The sequence below is a fragment of the Silene latifolia genome, chromosome 9, assembly GCF_048544455.1.
Source record: "Silene latifolia isolate original U9 population chromosome 9, ASM4854445v1, whole genome shotgun sequence".
In the NCBI taxonomy this organism is placed as follows: Eukaryota; Viridiplantae; Streptophyta; class Magnoliopsida; order Caryophyllales; family Caryophyllaceae; genus Silene; species Silene latifolia.
In genome coordinates, this window is record NC_133534.1 from 49,291,578 (window position 1) to 49,312,762 (window position 21,185).

The 21,185-nt window shown below is 44.9% G+C and overlaps 1 protein-coding gene and 1 long non-coding RNA gene across 2 annotated transcripts; one reads left to right on the top strand and one right to left on the bottom strand.

Moving 5' to 3' along the window:
* Positions 1–1,859: 1,859 nt before the first annotated feature.
* LOC141599733 (uncharacterized) lies at positions 1,860–11,358 on the bottom strand. The gene is made up of 2 exons (XR_012523905.1): positions 10,186–11,358; positions 1,860–1,943 (listed from the first exon to the last, which is right to left on the bottom strand). It is a non-coding gene; the product is annotated as an uncharacterized LOC141599733 (long non-coding RNA).
* Positions 11,359–18,335: 6,977 nt separating this feature from the next.
* Positions 18,336–18,788, top strand: LOC141601012 (uncharacterized). The gene has a single exon (XM_074421273.1). The coding sequence runs from the start codon at positions 18,336–18,338 to the stop codon at positions 18,786–18,788; it is 453 nt and encodes a 150-aa protein (XP_074277374.1).
* Positions 18,789–21,185: the final 2,397 nt, after the last annotated feature.

The window sequence follows — 21,185 nt, forward strand, 5'->3', positions numbered from 1 at the left end:
AGTAATTTGTCGACGACGTATAGCAGGACCCTAAATTATAGGATACACCAATTTCAACTAACCCACATTTCTACATACAGAGGGTAGGTAAAATATAGATCAACGAAGAAAGATGAAACAAAAACTACAGATAATAGAGAAGGAAAAAATAATGGAACACATTTTTTACTTTTTTGAAAGAAAGGTGATCTCATTTTATTCATCCATATAGAGAATAAATTGAGGGATCTTACAAAAAGATAAACACCAAAAATAATAATCAAATGATATAGCCAAATTTGACCCCATTGAGAGGATCAATAAGATATTCTTGATGTTGAACCTGATGAACCATACGAATATTAACTATGTTTTTGACGTCTTTAACGATCTTCTCAGCCTTCTGTTCTCGACCCCTGAAAATCCTAGCATTCCTCTCCTCCCAAATTGCATTAATCGTAGCTGCCACACTACAGCAAACCCAACTACTTCTCCAGTGCTTGATATGAGAAGGTCAGGTAATCAAGTGAAGATGACTACTAATTTCTCGACCATTGCTTCTCCCAAATTGATCTGCCTTTCGGCCATATACATGACTCCATTTCCACCAAAGACCATCGGTTCCATCAATTATTTTCCACATTACTATTGAGGTATCCCGATTTCTTTTTTTTTTTTTTTGAAAAAGCCTAGATTAAAAGAAAAAATAGAGCAACACTTGGTAACACCAATTTAATAACAGTCACCAAAAAAAAAAAAAGAGAGAAACAATACAATACTTGACTTAGAAATATTGCGAAACGGATACAAAGAATCATTTCACTTATGCATATAGCTTAAATAAAATATGAAGAATAAGGGCTACAACAATACAGAGAAAAAATTTATATAATGAGGAATCAAGAGTTACACGATAATACAAAGAAACGATGGAGCAGAAGGCCAATTATTCATCGAGATGCAATACACGTGCAATTACATAGCTGTGACGTTTCATTTGGTTTTATCTATGACAACCCACCAACACTGGAGTGATCACGTCAATAGCACTTTACGCGAGTGAAAATTGCGGACTATGAGAAATTCTAACATCAGAAGAACCAAAATTCATCTATTCATTCATCCATCAAATGGTGAATCATATTAATAACAAAAAATTATGAAACAAATAATCAAATGCAAAACCCGTTAACCTTTAAAAGGTTCAATTTTCGTAATATGGGTGGTTATATGAGAAGATGAAGGTAACATGTTCATTACTTGGTGCTTACTTTATCGCTTCACTTTCTAACAATGCAACAATAAGCTCTCCCGTCTCCTCCTAAGACCGTATGATATATTCTAAAATATAGCACCAACCAACTCAATGAAGACTATCAACATATTTTCTATTAGATTATCAATCAAAACCAAAAGGAAATTTAAACACATAAAAATTGGAAAATTAATAAACTAGTTCTTTAGATATGAGCGAATAAATCAAGAGAGGAAACACCACAGAAAAACCCATGCACATATGATCGATTACTTTATAAATCTCCGGTTAATGTGTGTCACTACAAAGAGCTCTAACAATTGAGTCATTTCTATTTTCTTTATGGGAAGCAGGGTGATAGTGAATGATTAATTTTAGAGTGAGTGTTAGATTAGAAGATTAGAATATGAATACAAAATCAGGAAAACTGAATTTTGTAGATCCTCCTACTCTCATAAACTGAATTTATGGTATTAACATGTCTGAAAGAGATGGCATTGTGGTTTCTTTATGCAACTCTTGTGAGACCCAAGGCCCCAACTGATGAAAAATGCTCACATTTTCTGTCCAACCTTTACCATCAACAAAAATATGCCAGTCAGTTTCACTCCTACCTTTGCTTCGCTTACCTGAAAGCTTTGTTCAATTATCACATTCTTCAATACATTGTTTCTGCCTGTATCTTCCCCTGATTCTTCTAAAAAAAATCCTAGAAGATAGAAATTAATTGTAGGATGATAAAAATGCGTAAAAGTTTGAAAATTTGGATCTAAACTTTCTTTGTTGGTTATGTTGTTCCGAGTGTAATTCCAGAGCAAGTATCGTTACCACCCGTGGCTTGTAGAATAATGTCTTGAGTTGAACTCTTCTTGCCTTTATCGTTCCTCTCGGCCTCTCCTGCAACAATGAACGAACTGAGGGCTTGGCTGTGTGCCAAGCGTACTCACTCCGACGCTCAAGTCAGTAAACTTAAAGGATTAAGTTGTGTTACTTGGCTATGTATGTATTTGTAGAGAGATAAGGAAGATATTACCAGATGAATAGCGTATTTAGGTTAAGTTGTGGGATCCTTTTCCTCAATGAAGGTTGAGGAGTATTTATAGGCTTTCACCTTTTGTCACGAAGATCCAAGTGGCCAAGTGGCTAGCAGGTGGAAAGACTGATCTACCCCTCGGCCGAGGGACCTATGGCAGGCCGGCGGGCCATGTTGACTCACCGCCGAGGGGTCTTGGATATGAGTACGCGGGTATGTGTCCCGTTTGGCGGTTGTCACGCCGAGACCAGGCTAACTAGTAGCCGATGGGGTTTGCATCGGCTAAGTTTGTCTAAGTCGTTGACTTGCTGTGGATATCTTTGACCTTGTTCAATATGTTGACTTGGTCAACGGTGCAGAATATGCCCCATCAATTTGCCCCCAGCGTAGTCTATGCCGTGGTATGGGCTCCGATGTATGTTGAGCATATATTCTGCACAAGTAATTTTCAGAATAATTTTCTGTATCGGCTTCTTCTTGTGCGTCGGCGTGGTTCTTGTTAGGCCGCACCATATACCATATCCCCCCTCCACATGGATGCGTAAAGGGCATCCGATGTGGAAAAGAATATGATTGTTGCCGAGACCCGGCCGAGAGTCTTAGGTTGTTTTTGATTGCCCCGGGCCGGTGCTTCCTAGCTTGGTTGATCAGGTGGCCGGCGGAGACTAGATACCTAGGAATTTGTTGAGGAAGATGAATAGGCGGAGAGATATGAATGGGCGTGTTGAAGACGCTTGGTCACTGTTGCATTGATTGACGTTCAACTGTTGCAACGATTGACATTCCATGGTTGCATGTCTAACACGTGTCCGCTTTCATTGATTGGTGGCCGACGCTTCACGGGTCATTCCGATTGATCCTTCTTTATGGGCTTTTTCTATAAATAAACAGGCGGTTTTTAAAGTGATTTTGGTCACTAATTTCATTTTCTCAAATTTTCTCCAAAATCTTCATCTTTCTAAACTTTCAAGGGCTTCCTTTTCTTCCAATCTTCAGAGTCTTTGATCCGGCGAGTGTTTTTTCTTTTAAGGTAAACAAACGAATTTTTTCATCTCTTATTTCGTTAGTAATTGTTGTGAACATGTCTTCTGCCGATGTTGGACCCGGTAAACCTGCGTCGGGGGGCCCTAGGTCCCCTTCTCCTGAAGTCGATCCTCAAATTCTGGAGGAATGGGAGGATGATGATTCTTTAGGTGATTTTGGTGATGACTTCGGTGATGATGCGGAAAGTTCTCGTCCTAATGAGGGGAGACAGTATGTCATGGATCACGGCGATGCCTGTAAGGTTCGTCTTGACCGTGCTTGGTCCCATAACCTTGCCAGTTGTTCCGGCGGGAAACTTTTCGAGGACCATTTTTTCTTTGGTAGGGGATATAAAATTGTTATCCCGGAGGAGGGTCGGCCGTATGTTGTCCTCCACCGGCTACAGGCGTGTACATGCGGCATCCGGAGTACGGGCTCCGGTTTCGCCGAATGGGTACGTTATGGCCATAATTAGAGCCATGAACGTTGCCGTTGCCCAACCGCACCCGGCTATGAGAACCATAATCGGTTTTGTCGGCTTTGTCTCTTTAAGGGAGAGGCTCGACGGTGAATTTATTCCGCCGGCTTCATCATCTCAAACCATCAATCCACGGCGCGTCGGATGGTACGGTGTTCAAATGGAGCGGGGTTATGTCTCTGTTGACAAACTTTCTTCTTGCAAGGATTGGCAAGATCGGTGGGTGTACGTTAAGGTCTTAGGATGACTATCGTTGCCCGCTCCTTCCGGCACCAAGTTAATTTGCGGTGTGAGACTAGGGCGGAGCATGACGGATGGGTCACCGGAAGCATCTTAAAATGGATGCCAGCAAGGTCCTTCTTAAGGAGGATGAGAGGTCGGCAATGAGGCTCTTTGAGGTGGACAAGAGTGGGATGCCGAAAAGATGGATTCCCCGACGCGAGATCATTCTTCGGGATGAGCCGCTTTGCTATGTCGGCCTCATACAGAAGCCCCTAGCACGGGGTGAGTGGGGTCGGTGTGAGGCCCATCTCCGCTCTCAATGTTCCTACTTCTCGAACCTCGATTTATTTCCTCTACTTAACTCTTGCTTTGTTTCTTTTGCAGACCACTTTGGGTAGGACCTATCGAGGATATCCTTCGGAGAATGGGGCCGCACAAAGATAAAACCGTTGCTAATTTGCATCCCAAGGCTCTAGCCCATGGCGCGGGGACGTCGCCGAATGATCTTATGGAGCAGGGTGAAGGGCTTGAGCGAGGGGGGAGGCGCAGCGAAGGTTGTTAGCGGCGTAGTGCGTCGGACGCGGAAAACAAAGTCTTCGGCGGCAACGGCGTCGACACTGCGGTTCAACTCCCATCCCCTCCCTTAAGAAGGTGGAGATTGTTGATATTCCTGATGAGGGGGACTCTGATGCGGAGGGATCTCCCCTTATCCGTAAGAGGAAAGAGACGACCTCTACCGGCAAGGAAGTGCCTCCTCCCGCCAAGAAGGCCAAACATGGTACCTATCTATCTTGTGGCTCAAATTTTAGCAAGGGCCATTAGGTGCGCGATGACGAGCTTTTGATATGTCGAAATATGTCGATCTTGATGCCTTTATTAAATTTTTGTAGACCAACCGCCGGCTTTCGCTCTCGTTGGGCGCCAAGTGGAGGGGATCTCTGCTTGGTCGGTGATCGGGCGTCATCGTCAACTCTTCATCCCGAAGGCTTCTCTCTCTCGGTGCAGCTGCAGTCGGTGGTCAAAGTGTCAACACCGCCCCTATCTCCCGAGAAGGCTTCCGTTTCCCGCTTATAGAGGAAGGCACGAAGGCGATTAAGGAGGCGGCGAGGTGGAACGTGGTGCCGGCGCTCGCCTCGTGGAGCGGGGAGAAGGCCGTGGCTCGAGTCAATTTCGAGCGTAATGCCACTAAGCGGTGGTCTGCGTCGGCGAAGATGGATCTCCTCAATGAGCGAGGCTTAGGGGAGATCCGAGAAGGCGCTCTTGGGCCGAGAGAAAACTCGGGGAGGACGCCGAAAAGGAGGTCCTCGCGAGAGAGCCAAGGCCGAGGCCGCGGCGCCGAAGCCGCGAAGCTGTTGGAGAAATGTAACCTTGTTCGGGCGTGCCGACCTCATCTCCAGAGAGGAACGAATCCGGGGACTGTTTAAGGCCCGGGCGGAGGTGATTCGGGGTAAAGAGGCCATCATTAGGCGAAAGGAGGAGGACATTGAGATGCTCCAAACCGTCACGCTCCCAAGCCGTGCGTTGGTCGGGATTTGGCCGGAAGGAGCTGCTAGGGAAGTGATCGGGAGCTTTTCCCTCTTGTTGGTTCCTTTCCGTGGGGCCGATTCGACGAGCTGCTTGATGACAAGCTCGAGGCTAAGGAGAAAGCCGTGGCGGAGAAGGCCAAGGAGGCGGTGAGGGCGAAGATGGAGAAGGAGGCGGCGCGGAGAAAGCGACTCTTCGAGAAGGCTAAGGCGGCAAGGAGGAAGACGAGAGGATGAGGGCGGCCGATGATGCCGAGGCCAAGGCCGAGGTCGCTAGAAAGCCGCTTTTTGGGTTGCCCATTGAAGAAGATGCGCTACCGGCGCCGATGGTGTGGCAACGATCATAGGGAGACGGGCGGTTGTCACCGAGGCTCACCGGCGTCTCGGATTGCCTTATCTCTTCACACACTACTACGTCTTTCGCTTGATGAGAACAAGTTTCACAGATCTGTTTTCAATTTGTTCGGGGCCAAATATTAAACCCTTCCTTTCGCCATCTTTTGGCGCTTTAAATGATATATTTGTAGCTTTTGCTTTTCTTTCCTTGTAGTTTGTACAACTTTGGCAGGTTGTGCTTTGGCTTATCCCGAACGGGGACGGCCATTGTCGTATTCTTTGTAATTTGTTGAGACATATTTAATAAGAGCTCGTTTCTTCGCATCGGCTTGGCGAGGTCTTTACCTCATTCCCTTTCTTATTTTTTTTTTTTTTTTTTTTTTTTTTTTTACGTTATTGATTGGGCGCCTCCTTTGCTTCCGCCTTGGCTTGGTCGAGGCGGTCTTAGAGTGCGTTCCTCAGCTGTGCGACGCTTCTGAGGCGTTTTGATCGCCTTGCGAGTATCAACTGCGCTGGTCGTGACCGTCGAGGTGTTTATTTCGAGTGTGATTGCCATATATTGGTGTGTGAGTGAGTGTGAGCGGCGTACTATTTCTTGATAGCGTCCTAACGTGGCGTCTACCACTTGGAGTGACTGCGACGGCGTCTACCTCTTGGGGTGATTGCCGTGGCGTCTACTACTGGGGTGGTGGCTGCGACGGCGCTAATTTCTTGATGGAGCTGCCGTTCTTGTCGGTATGACGGTGTGAGCGGCGTCATTTCTTGATAGCGTCTAACGTGGCGTCTACCACTTGGAGTGACTGCGACGGCGTCTACCTCTTGGGGTGGCTAGTGGCGTCTACTACTGGGGTGGCTGCGACGGCGCTAATTTCTTGATGGAGGCTGCCGCTCTTGTCGGTATGACGGTGTGGCGGCGTCTATTTCTTGATAGCGTCTAACGTGGCGTCTACCACTTGGAGTGACTGCGACGGCGTCTACCTCTTGGGGTGGCTAGTGGCGTCTACTACTTGGGGTGGCTGCGACGGCGCTAATTTCTTGATGGAGGCTAGCTCTTGTCGGTATGACGGTGTGGCGGCGTCTGCCGCTCTTCTAGTGGCTATGGGGAAAATGAACGTTTTGATGGAAGGCCTGGGTGATTTTTCATTAGATAAAAACATGCGTCGGGGTGCCCAGCATTGTTTTGGACACCTCCGTCGTTATACGAGTTTTCCGAGATTACCGGTGTCTAACGAGTTTACCAAAGGCGCACCCTCCCGGTCGGCCCGCTAGCTACGTCCGTGAGGTCGCCCTCTGTTGTAAGGATAGGCTTTTCCCTTTCTCGATTTCTTTGCTACTTTGAGGATTGCGTGTTGCATCCTCCGCGCTATCGGGACGTTGACTACTTCGTCATTCTCGTCTTTGGAGACGAGCTTATGCGCTTCCCCCCGGTCCGAGACATACATCGGTGTTAGGGCCCGGATGGACATCACTGCGTCGGCCTCACTCGGGGTGATTCGGCTATGAGAACGTTGTGGCGGATGAGCCATCGATGACCACGAACTCGGCTAGGACATTCTTAGCCGCATTCTTTTCGCCGAACGTCACCGGAGTCGATTGATCTAGTGGTACCGTAGGCCCTATATGGTGGGTTGGCGCAGGGCTCAAGTCCTTGACTTTCGGCCGAGGCCGAGGAAGCACTCCCGAACATGATGTTCGTGTACGCGCTGTGTCAATCGGGCACCTTTTGACCAGGTGGTTGGATATGTCCAAATTGACCACAAGTGGGTCATTTGTGAGGAGCGATGACTCCTTCGTAGTCCTTCCTTCCAATGGTTATGTCGGGGATGTTGGAAGCGGGGATCGCTGTGTTGGGCACAAAGTTGATGGCATGATATAGCTCGTTCGGAGTGCCGTTTGTGCCCGTGAGCGGACCCTCCGTTCTCGTTGCCCCCGATGACAACATGGATCACTCCTATCCGTTCGAAGACGGATTTCTACCCGAACCGTCGGCATCGTCTTTTGGCTTTTGGCAACGTACTTGCGAGGCTCCCCTTCCGGATTAGCTCTTGATGGCATTCTTGGATGCGTGATCGTTGGTTAGGTGGCGGTGGTGTGGCCGTGATACTCACGATCTTGGCTCGTGTCACCGTCACTTTTTGGCTTGGGGGTCTCTCCCGTTTCGGCCCTCGTTTTTGCTCGGAGCGAAGACCTCGGCGGGCGATACGACGAGAGGGGTTTTCTCGCTATACCGCCTTTGGTGGTATGTTCCTGAGCTCCACCCGGCGCCCGCCGAGTCCTGTTTCCTGGCGGATATGTCCGACCGTGACCTATTATTCTCACGGCGTCTTTCGTCCGGGCTGTCCTCCCGGCGACTCTTCTTCTCTGAGTGCTCGGCCTCACTGGGGCCTACCCAGGTCTTGTGATAGTCTTCTACCTTGATGGCTTGGTCAGCCAACTTTCTGGCGGCGTCTAAACCTAGGCCTCCGCACTTGATGAGCTCATTTTTTAAATCTCCTCTTGGGAGGCCCTTCATCGCCGCGAAGGCCGCCGGATTCGGGATTGATTTCTCGAATCTGCTTTGGACCTTTCCGTCGAACCTCTTCACATAGCTTCGTAGAGACTCGCCCCCCTCCGGCTTGATAGTTAGGAGATCCGATGTCTCCACGGCCCCTTCTCTTGTTGCGAGAGTCTTGGGCTAGAAAGGCGTCCTTTAGGTCGGCGTAATAGTACACCGAACCGTCGGGAAGCCCCTTGTACCAACCTTGAGCCATCCCGTACGAGTTGTTGGGAAAACTCGGCACTGACCTCATCGGCCGCTCCCATACCGACATGTAAGACTCAAAAGCCTCGGCGTGGTCGGCGGGTCACTATCTCCCTTGTATGATAGAAGTGGCAACTTGAGCTTAGTTGGCACCTGGACTTCTAGGACGTAGGCGCCGAGGGGGAAATTTGTCGACCACGTGTCGAATGACACGCGGCGATCGGCTACTCGCATTCCTAATCCGGCTCCTTTCCTCGTAGCGGGAATGACTCCTTCTTCGGCTTGGGCTTCCCCTCCAACTCTGTTGAGTCGGACTCCTCTGGCTCCTTTGGGGTAAGCCTCGTTCGTGCGGCGGGGACGCTGTCCTCCCACGAGTGCGGGAAGGACTTAGGTCTACCGCGCCCACTTTGGGCTCCCGGCGTCTTGGCGGGTCGGCTTCTCCTAGTGCTCCGTTCAAATTTCTCGGAGTCACGTTTTGGGCCCTGGTCTCTGGACGGTTCCGCCGCCGCTCTTGTCGGCGTGACGGTGTGAGCGGGCGTATTGCGATTAGGTCCGGGAGCATTTTCGGTTTCGCTACGTCAACCACATGTCCCGTGATGGTGACCTGGTTGGCTGGCAGCGGCGTGTCGGGTATTGTCGGCATCCCGAACTCCGGTTGGATTACTCCGCCGGTGGAGGGCTGCACGACTCCAGAATTGTTGAACGTATCATCTTGGTAGAACGCGGTTTCGTCGGTCACGACTGCGTCTTGTTGTTTCGACATCTTCTTAGCTTTTTTGGGTGGGTTTTTGTATGTTTTTTTTTTTTTGGGAATGAATATGACTAGCTTCTAGTGTCTATCCCCACAGACGGCGCCAATTGTTCCGAGTGTAATTCCAGAGCAAGTATCGTTACCACCCGTGGCTTGTAGAATAATGTCTTGAGTTGAACTCTTCTTGCCTTTATCGTTCCTCTCGGCCTCTCCTGCAACAATGAACGCAGGCGAGGGCTTGGGCGTGTGTCAAGCGTACTCACTCCGACGCTCAAGTCAGTAAACTTAAAGGATTAAGTTGTGTTACTTGGCTAGGTATGTATTTGTAGAGAGATAAGGAAGATATTACCAGATGAATAGCGTATTTAGGTTAAGTTGTGGGATCCTTTTCCTCAATGAAGGTTGAGGAGTATTTATAGACTTTCACCTTTTGTCACGTAGTGGCCAAGTGGCCAAGTGGCTAGCAGGTGGAAAGACTGATCTACCCCTCGGCCGAGGGACCTATGGCAGGCCGGCGGGCCATGTTGACTCACCGCCGAGGGGTCTTGGATATGAGTACGCGGGTATGTGTCTCGGCTGGCGGGTTGTCACGCCGAGACCCAGGCTAACAGGCCGATGGGCTGCATCGGCTAGGCTGTCTAAGTCGTTGACTTGCTGTGGATATCTTTGACCTTGTTCAATATGTTGACTTGGTCAACGGTGCAGAATATGCCCCATCATATGTAAAACTTCAAAACCATAAGATATGGCTAATTTTAACGAACACGTAGCTAATCAAAATGTACAGGTTTCTTTAGTCAAAACTTCATCAAGGTTTTCGCTTTTATGTCTGGGAAAGAGCAAACCTTTATTAATGGTCCAGGTGAACAATTACACTCAGATGAAGGCGCTAATTCATGCCCAGTTTTGCCTAGCTCCCCATTCTAATTCCCATAAAATCATAGTTAGAAGTAGTCATTTTTAACTTGGTAATGTAAAATAAATAAATAAACTGCTACAAAAGATGACCCAAAACAGATACACAAATGTAAGCATTAAGCAAATTAAGTTGTTACACCTTATCTGAGTTTTTTGATGTAATTACAAAAGTAAACAAAACATATCATATTTCAGGAAAATAATAATAATGATATGACTTTGTTGCAAGATAATCAAGGGCTAATAAACTTGTTATACCTCATTTGTGCTTCCTAGTTTCCATATACAATTAACCCATGATTCATCTTCGATCTTGAGCTTAGAATGGCTCAAAATTTTGTGCTATCACAAACGTAATCAAACAAAACCGAACACATTTGCATCTCCTCAATGGCTCAATGTACTGATATTAAAAAGTGGGCTGATTTTACTGACCTGTTAATATCTCCCTAGTGAATTGAGAATCATAATGACCAACGCTAATGAGCTCATAAGTCCTAACAGAACATATTATCATTTCTCAGTGAGATTTTTATGCCAAACTTCTATTGTTAATTACTCTCACCGTCTCACCCATTTGTTTAAAATGGATTTGAATACCCCATAAAACATACAAAAGTAAGCAATGATCAAGGCGGAGGATGGAGATTAAAGGAATTTATAAAAGGTTAAAAAACCTAGAGCGAAATATGGGATGAGAAGTGTAACTTTACCTATAATTGGATGATGAAATTAACCAAAGGATGGAATAGATAGATCAATCTATTCCACCATGAATATAAGGATCAATCTACCCAGTTATCTCTGACGATGGTATTCCTGGGTGGTCGATCCTCTCTAAGCAATCGGTACACCGATCAAATAACATCGATAATTTGTTCTCCGGTCAAGCAGCCAATAACGATGACGATCATTACTGTGCAAGCAAAAACAAATCAAATTTGGGAGAGTTTGAAGAAAAGGATTAAACCAAAAAAGAAATTTGATGTGCTCCATTATTAATTTTATATTTTACTCCCTAAATTGTAAATTGGGGGCGGTTAGGATGTGTAAATGAGATAGTGGCCAAGTGGGTACTAATTAATTATTAGGTTAATGAGATAGTGGCCAAGTGAGGATAGCAGTTATGTTTAGAGTAATTTGGTTTTACTCCGTATGTATGTATGTATACCGTATATACGTGTACTTTATACGGTGGAATTATGAGAGCTCGACACATCAGCTTTTATGGATGTATTGGCTTTTGCTTTAATATAGTAAATGATGATAAATGATGATGAAATGATTCTAGAGTATGAGAACATGAAAGAATGATACCCTTACCTTTTCGAGCAGGTATGAGTCGGTTACGAGGTCGTAACAATGTTCCTAGAGGGGTAGGGCGTATTACGTAAGTACAAGTAACACGAAATTCTTATCTTTTTTCTTAGCCATACAATGTTAGTTGGTCATAGCATACTAGTTTTGATACCCGACTCACCGCTTCCCTCTTTGAGAATTCCTTGGGATATAGAATTTTCGAATATTAGTGTGTCGGGTGTGAACTTCGGGGACGAAGTTCTTTTTAAGGGGGGAAGATTGTAATACCCCGCATTTATATAGACTAGATTCGACCAAGTAGATGATTCACTCGACCGAGTGGAGACCCACTCGACCGAGTGCCACTGGACAGTTTTCTGGAAGCCTGTAAAGTCGGTCACTCGGCCGAGTGACCATCTACTCGACCGAGTGGAGCTACCACTCGATCGAGTAGACCGGCCACTCGACCGAGTGTCAGCCGAGTACGGCTTATACGAGAAATGGTTGGTGAAATGTCGCTTTCGGAACCTTATCATCTCAGATTTCCTACACAAAACCCTTCTCCAACACTATTCACACCACTCTCTAAACTCCCCCATTATCACTCTAATTTCATCACCTACAAACTCTCTCAAAACCTTAATTCTCTTGAGGAGATTCTTGCCTCCCTTGTTCTTCCAATTGTTTGTAAGTTGATCTACACTTCTTATTCCCTTTATTCTTGTCTTAACAATCTTATTTAGTTAGTAGATTTCTCTATACTATTTAGGGTGTATGAATTAAAAGGGGTTGTTAAGGGGGATTTAATTAGTATGATTATTGTAATAGGTTGTGGTATTTATTGTAGCAACTAATATGTGTAGGGAGTTTCATTGAGGAGCATTTCTAGTGAGTAGCTTGTGGATTGGTGAAGATAAGCTTGAGGTAGGGTTTTCCCTACTTAGCTATGGTGATATTAGTGTTTCATTGTTCATTTATTGTCACTAACTGCATTTGTCTCATGATAGTTGCATTATAACATGTTTTAGTAATTTGGGTTTATCATATAAGATGACTTCATAGTAATAAGCTAAGATGAGAATGATACTTTGTCACAAACATGATTACATTGCATTATAACATGTTAAAGGGCAATTAAATGATGAGAAATAAATTAGTGAAGAGTGAGCACGATTATACTTGTCTTATCATTATGGTTGCATAGTCGTGTTATTCGGACTTGTCGGTTGTTCTTGGTTTGGTGGACATTGGAGGATGTTGGAGGATCTTTGGTTCCGATTTTGGAGACGGAAGGCGGTTGGGAAACCGTCTTCCGCTCAAGTCACCCTTGGAGCTAGGGGTGGGCATAATCCAGTTCGGACCGGAAAAATGGACCGGTCCGAACCGGAATCGAGTGGACCGGAACCGGAATTAAAAATTCCGGCTCGGTCTCCGTTCCACCATTTTCCAAGATACCGGTTTTCGGTCCGGTCCGGGACCGGTTTGAACCGGAATGCCCGGAATTATGGTTATTTTCATTTTTTCTTAAAATTGTATTTTTATTCTGGTCCAATGGACCGGAATTTGAAAAAGTGGGTAATTCCGGTCCAACCCGGAATTCCGGAATTATGGTTATTTTCATCTCTTTCTTCATTTTATATTAGTTTTATTTGCTTTGTATACAAAATTTTAATAAAGCTACCAATTTTTGGGTGGGGTCGCGGTTTGCAGGTTTTGACCCTACATGTGTAGGTTATTATCGGGTTGGGCCGTCATGGGAGTTTAGGCTAAAAAGAGCAGGTTATTTTGGGTTAATTTTCGGGGGATTTGAGTTAATTTTTTTGGATCAAGTCATCTTTTTACGGGTCTAGTTGTAGGTGATAGAAAAAGGACGGGAAAGGATGATTAGGGCTTTGAAATAAACCGAGTAAAATTAGGAATTTATAATGGTCTATCTCTTTTACAACAGTTCAGATTCTCTCCATTTTCTAGAAAGAAATGGACTTTCATTTTTTTTATAGACGGATCAGGTTAAATCGTGTGACGATCTAATGGTTGTAATCGTTTTATAAAAGTAAATATATTCAAATATGGGTGTATTAAAGAGGAAATGAGGAAAAATAATTGTTCTCTCCTTACTTTAATAATCGTTTATAAAAGTAATGGTAAACTATTGATCGGAACGGACCATAGAAATATGAGTACTATAGTGTGGTCGGTTATGTACTTATGTATACCGTATTAAATTTAAGGCTAAGCAAAAAACTCCGATTATCCAAACCGATCTGATATCCGATCCGAAAGTTAAGTTTGGATCGAATATCCGGTCCGAAATCTTTGGTTTAGATATGGATATTACAATTAAAACATTTGGATATCCGTTCCGATTCGAAACTATAATTTTCTAGTATAATTTCGAGAAAATATAATTTTATCTGATACAACAACTTAATACAACTTTAAAATATAAGAGAAATATGTAAGTGGTACTTCAATTTTATGTCAAGAACATTGAAATAAGAATTCTAAATAAAATCATCATATAAGACGATAAATATGATCATGTTTCAAACTTAATTTTAAATTAAATTTCAAAATAAGAATATCCAATCGATATTCGTATCCTGTAATACAACGGTTTTTCCTAAGTCTGTACTCGGCCGAATATAGCTTACTCGGCCGAGTAGGTGTGTCGTGTGTTTCTGGGAAGTTTATTGCCCAGGAATACTCGACCGAGTATACTCTATACTCGACCGAGTATCCGGTCTGACGGGTGTTATTTCTGCGGCTTGATTTAGAAAGCATTAGAGTTATATAATCGTGGATTAACAGTTTCTAATCATTTTCACAAAACCTAAGCACTTCAACGTAACTCTAATCCTCTCTAATCCTCTCCAAATCTCTTTCAAGTGTGCGGATTGTTAGCAAGTCTTCTTCATCATTCATTATATCGTTGGTGTCGGTAAGTCCTTGATTTCATTAGTTTCATTGATTAATCATTTAGGGTTTGTCTTAATTTATGAATTGGGGGGAAAAGGGGGTTTTGCATATGGTAATTGGAGTTTATGTGATTGTTGTTAGGTGAGGACTTCGTAGAGGAGCTATTATAGATTGCCTTGCTTGTGTCTCATTGCAGTTGTGCGAAGGTAGCGTTTCCCTACTTGGTTTACTGTTTAATCATTATAAGTATATGTTTGTATTGTTGTACGATTGTTTATCTGCTGATCGTTGTTGGTGTGTTGAAGTTGATGTTGGTGATGTGATGGTTGTTGATGATGTTCATGAGGCGTGATGCGTGCATTTTATATAGTCTTTCTAAGCCTTATTTGCACGCATTTCTATGCATTTTGTGTAGTGTTTAGCTACAAATGTCCCCCGAATTGTCTACTTTGGTTTCTCTTGTCCTATTTGCAGGAATGAACGAAAGAGAAGCGGAATCAAGCTTAGAACATGTCCTTAAGCATGCATTTAGAAGATGAGTTGAGTCGGAGCTTGAAAACTACTATTTGTGATGCGCATAGAAGTAAGGTAGTTAGGCGAGCAAAGGAAGAGCTTCATATAACTAGTGCCTAATTTGAAGAGCCATATCTCGAGTTCTATAAATTATAATCAGGTTATTCTAATTAGAGATGAAAGCTTATCCTCTTAGATTTCTAACGCCACCGAAAACGCCTCATTTGCCCAAGCAACGAAGAAATGGTGGTCGTTTGAAGTTCAGTGCGCAAAGCAGGAATTACGCGCTGGAAACCACTTGATCGAGTACTATAGTGCTCGATAGAGTACTTAATGTCCTCAATCGAGAGGTGCCTTTTTGGAGTTTATGTGATTGTTGTTAGGTGAGGACTTCGTAGAGGAGCCGTTCTAGATTGCCTTGCTTGTGTCTCATTGCAGTTGTGCGAAGGTAGGGTTTCCCTACTCGGTTTACTGTTTAATCATTATAAGTATATGTTTTTATTGTTGTACGATTGTATATCTGCTGATCGTTGTTGGTGTGTTGGAGTTGATGTTGGTGATGTGATGGTTGTTGATGATGTTCGAGAGGCGCGTCCTCGGCTGAGTGGGGTCACTTACGGGAGTGGCTTCACGCCCTAGTTTTGCCCTCTGTGGAACCCGCCACAGGAGGGGATGTGCACATTAATGAACAGGGTTACCGCTCGTTGATGAGCGGTATTTGGTGAGGATTGGCTGCGGTCCCCCACTGGCGGTATGGATTACCTGTTGCGATGGGTAATCGTGCAGGGCTACCCACTTTAGTGTGTAGTTAGTTACTATGTGAGATCGGGACTTAGAGGTGTGATGATCAGCAGTTTTCCTTTCTGTACTTGTCTTATTTTGGTTATATCGTAACTTACCCCGTTGTTGTTTTATAAAATATGTGGTGATCCATTCGGGGATGGTGAGCATATTGTGACAGGTGATGACGTGCTTTAGCTATGGGGTCGTCATGGGGAGTCATCACTCGAGTCTAGCTGCCGCTGTCAAGAGCTTTTAGTTTTCAGTTTTTGTTCTTGAACACTAGACGCATGTACTTTGGGTTTTGGATTTTGAACTATGTAACCAGTTAATCATTTATACTTTAATAATTATGTTTTGGATTGGTAACTTTGATATACTAACCTCGGGCAACCAAGATGGTGACGGTCTCTCATGCTAGGGTGGTCCTGGTAAGGCACCTTGGTATGTGGGGGTGTCACAAAGTGGTATCAGAGCGAGGATTCTGGAACCTAAAACTAATGAACCCAATGAACTTAGGAAGTCTTAATAAAATGAACCCGGGGAGAGTTGTTTGGAGCTACCGCAAAGACTTGGGAGATGTCCCGAAGTCGCATTGAGGCCCTTACGATCTCTAACCGGTCACAAGGAGGAGTCTTGGGAACTGTTGTATGTCGAATCATGTGTGTGTGTAGTACTTGTAACTTGAATCTTGTTCAATGGTTGGATGAAATGATGAAAGAATTGGAACGTGACAGTATTTGATGCATTGATAATTTGTCGATGTTAGATCTTGAGCATGAAATATGTTGAGCATGTTAAGTGTTTATTATGTGGCTTTCAAAAGGGTAGTGGTACATCGTATATATCTTGGTAGAAAAGCATGTTTAAGTATGTTTATGATAGTTGCAGCTCGTTTTTGGCATGACTCGGCCGATTAGGGCGGGTACTCGGCCGAGTAACCAGGCACTCGACCGAGTGTTGTTTGGGATGTACGTAGCAGTAGCTTCTGGTTGTGATTACTCGACCGAGTATTAGAGCATACTCGACCGAGTGAGGCATACTCGACCGAGTATGATCCTTACTCGACCGAGTATGTTTTCTGTGTTTTTGACGTTCGCTATTGGAGTGGAACACTCGACCAAGTAATAGTAGTACTCGACCGAGTAGTCCATACTCAACCGAGTATCTCACCATACTCGACCGAGTACTTCTTTGGCGGAGGGTCATGTTTATTTTGAGCTGTAGGCTATGTGCTTACATTTCCTTACATTTCCTTGCTTTTATCAGCTCAAAATGCCGCCAAAGAGGTCAGCCGCGTATATCTAAGCATCTGAGATAACCACAGATGAGGTAGCTCGTATGATCAAGCAGAAGGAAGCTATCCTTGAGGCTCTTAAGAATGTGGGTAAGGGGGCTGAAAAACCGGTGGATGCAACCCACCTGAGCACTATCATTGCCCGCTTCAACCCATCAACTTCTAAGGGCACCGGAGAACCTAAGCTTCTTGATAATTGGCACCGTGAGATGGAGCGTCTCCTTGAAGTAGTGAAGTGTCCGCCGGAGTACTATCACCATGACTAATGACATGACGGTTACGGAGTACTATCACCGGTTCCTTGAGTTGTCTCGCTATGCGGAAGACATGCAGCTGGGGCAACGGGGTTTAGCTCTTCGTTTTGAGAGGGGTTGGCACCCAAGATCATGAACAGGTTACCAACTGGGGTTATCACTGATCTGAAGGATGTGTATTTAAGGGCTGGGAAAGCTGAGAGGTTGGTGGATCTATCCAAGGAGGCTACGGAGAGAACCACTACTGAAAAGAGGAAAGCAGAGAGTGAGAGAGGCAATCAGTCGGGCCATAAGAAGGGCAACTATGGTCATTCAAGGGCTTTTTCAGGAGGATCTAGGTTTTCTGGAGGATCTCGAGCATGGGGAAAGGGCGGTGGTCGGAGTGTTAGTGACAACTCCAATCTCACTTGCTACAACTGTGGGGGAATAGGCCACAAGAGGTACGATTACACCAGTATCAAAGTTGAAGGGGCTTTAGGAGCTTACCAGAGAGTTTATCTCAGGCTCTGAGTCAGAGCTTTGCTAGCAACAGGCCATCTGGGTCATGGGGTAACCGTGGAGGGCAGAACAACAACAATGGTGGCTTCAACCGCAACAGTGGAGGATCTTATCAGCGCCCGAACAACAGTGTGACTCAAAATTCGGCAACTAAGCCGACTACTTCTAACACCTCGGTCCAGGGTGGAGGTCACAAAAGCAGCGGGAAGCTCTTCATGATGAGCAGGCAGGAAGCTGAGAATGATGCTCATATAATACAGGTACCTTTCTCGTTCATAGTACACCGTCTTTTGTTTTGTTTGACTCAGGGGCAACCCATTCTTTTGTATCTATGGGTCATGCCTTGTCTATGGGTTTGGGGGAGTTTGAGCTTGTAAAAGATGATGTGTTTATACCTTTGGCTGTGTCGGTGTCTTGTGTTAAGTTGTATAGAGATGTGTCCATATTGGTTGGAGGGGTAGACTTACCGGTCAACTTGTTAGAGTTTCCTATGGATGGTTTTGAGGTTATCGTCGGGATGGATTGGTTAGGTAAGTATGATGCTAGGATAGACTACCGACAAAAGAAAGTCTCTTTGAAGGGTCCTAAGGGTGTCAGGGTGTCTTATAAGGGGTTTGTAGTGAGGCCAAAGTGTAAGTTCATCGTTGTTATGACCTTAAAGTCATGTTTAAGGAAGAAATGCCCCTTGATCCTTTTCCAAGTGAGAGATCGGCGCGCGGAGCAGCTGACTACATCTGATATACCTGTGGTTGGAGAGTTTAGTGATGTCTTTCCAGAAGAGATACCGGGGTTATCACCTAAGAGAGATATCGACTTCAATGTGGAGCTTAAACCGGGGACATGTCCTATATCCAAAGCACCGTATCGTATGGCATCTAAAGAACTGGAAGAGTTGAAGAAACAGTTACATTATCTGTTAGATAAGGGGTATATCCGGCCTAGTATGTCACCATGGGGAGCACCGGTGTAGTTGTGAAAAAGAAAGATGGGAGCATGAGGCTATGCATCGATTGCAGAGAGCTGAATCGTGTCAGGGTGAAGAACAAGTATCCTTTGCCAAGGATTGATGACCTTTTTGACCAGCTGAGTGGCGCAGGGGTGTTCTCTAAGATCGATTTGAGGTCGGGTTATCACTAGTTGAGGATAGGAGATGAGGATATTCCTAAGACAGCTTTCCGGTCTCGTTATGGTCACTATGAGTATGTAGTGATGCTTTTTGGTTTGACGAATGCACCACCAACTTTCATGGATCTGATGAACCGGGTTTTTAGTCCGCTCTTGGACAAGTTTGTGGTCGTCTTCATTGATGACATCTTAGTCTACTCTAAGATTAAGGAAGAGCATGAGGAGCACCTGAGATTAGTTTTGCAGACCTTGCGAGACAATCAACTTTATGCCAAGTTATCCAAGTGCGAGTTTTGGTTAGAGGAAGTGGCTTTTCTGGGTCATGTGACATCTAAAAAGGGTGTATTAGTGGATCCTAGCAAGATTGAGGCAGTGACCAAGTGGGAATCACCGAAGAATGTTGCTGAGATTCGGATTTTCTTGGGTCTAGCTTGTTACTACAGGAGGTTCGTGAAGGAATTTTCTACGATCGCGAGACCTATGACAACCTTGATGAGGAAAGAGACCAGATTTCGATGGGATGAGATTGTGAGACGGCGTTCCAAACCTTAAAGGAGTGTTTGACCACAGCTCCTATCCTAGCTTTTTCTGAGGGTTATGAGAACTTTGAAGTATATACCGATGCTTCTTTAGAATAGTTTGGGATGTGTTTGAATGCAGAGTGGGAAGGTTATAGCTTATGCGTCGAGGCAGCTAAAGCCGTATGAGGAGAGCTTTCCTACTCACGATTTGGAACTGGGTGCAATTGTTTTCGCTCTTAAGATTTGGAGGCACTATCTCTACGGGGCAACCTTTAAGGTATTTTCAGATCATAAGAGTCTGAAATAGATCTATACTCAGAGAGAGCTTAACATGCGACATTAACGATGGATGAAGCTGATCGGGGACTATGACATGGAGATCATCTATCACGAGGGTAAGGCTAACGTTGTTGCAGATGCTCTGAGTAGGAAGAGTGTTCATTCGTTGTGTACAGCTATGTGTTTGCTGAAGCTGGGGGATGAGATGCCCAAGATGAGGATCCATATGATTCGGAAAGGGGATACCATCGGGGATTTGACGATCGTGCCAGATTTGTATGAGGATATCAAAAGAAAACAAGAGCTTGATCTTAAGATCCAAGAGTGGAAGTCAAGAGTGGAGAGTGGCACAGTTTCCAGGTTTTCTATCCACACATATGGGAGTGTACGCTTTGATGGGAGATGGTGTGTTCCTGATGATGCAGATTTGAGGAGAGTAATCATTATTGAGGCTTATTGCACTTCTTATTCAGTTCACCCAGGAGGTGAAAAGCTTTATAAGGACCTCAAGAAAACTTTTTGGTGGCCTAACATGAAGAGGGATATGGCCGAGTTCATGGCTAGGTGTCTGACATGCCAAAGGGTAAAGGGCGATCAGCGAAGACCACAAGGTAAGATTCAGTCAATTGAGGTACCTCAGTGGAAGTGGGAGTCAGATCTCTATGGATTTTATCGTGGGGTTACCTAGGACACAGCAAGGTAACAATATGATTTGGGTAATCGTCGATCGGTTAACAAAGTCAGCTCACTTCATTCCGATGAAAGATACTTGGACCAAGATTGTAACACCCCCGTATGCCAGAATGCCTTACCAAGGACCATCCCAGTGTATGACGGTGTCACCATCTTAGTTTCCCGAGGAGGTAGATCAAATTAGACAATAGAAGAACAATTGTAAATATTAATATATCTTATACAATACAACTCAATACAACGTCTTTATAATAAAGGTACAACCGTAACACTCATGACACTGCCTCTCTAGACCGGTAGCGTGATGACTCGATCCCTCCAATCCTAGCAGCCACAATCAACAATACCTGCTAAGCCAACTGCTCACCATCCCCGAATGGATCACGGCAGGTTTTACAAAACAACAACAACGGGGTCAGTACTGACTAATCAAATGTAAGACAGAATAACAATATAAACAACTGATCATCCTCTATCCCAGTCTTACGACCTCGCACAGTAACTGACTACACCCCGAAGGGTGTAGCCCTGCCAGATTACCCATCGCAACAGGTAATCCTCGCCGCCAGTGGGTGACCGCAGCCCATCCCACCTAGTCCACCTCATCAACGAGCGACTAACAATCCCTGTCCCTTAATGTGCACATCCCCTCCCGTGGCGGGTTCCACGGAGGGCGAACTAGGGTGTGAAGTCACTCCCGCAAGTGACTCCACCACCATCACAACACACACAGCCTCAAAGCTGTCACA

Coding starts and splice junctions, on each gene's coding strand:
- LOC141601012 (XM_074421273.1), top strand. CDS start 18,336: ATGGATTGGTTAGGTAAGTATGATGCTAGGATAGACTACCGACAAAAG.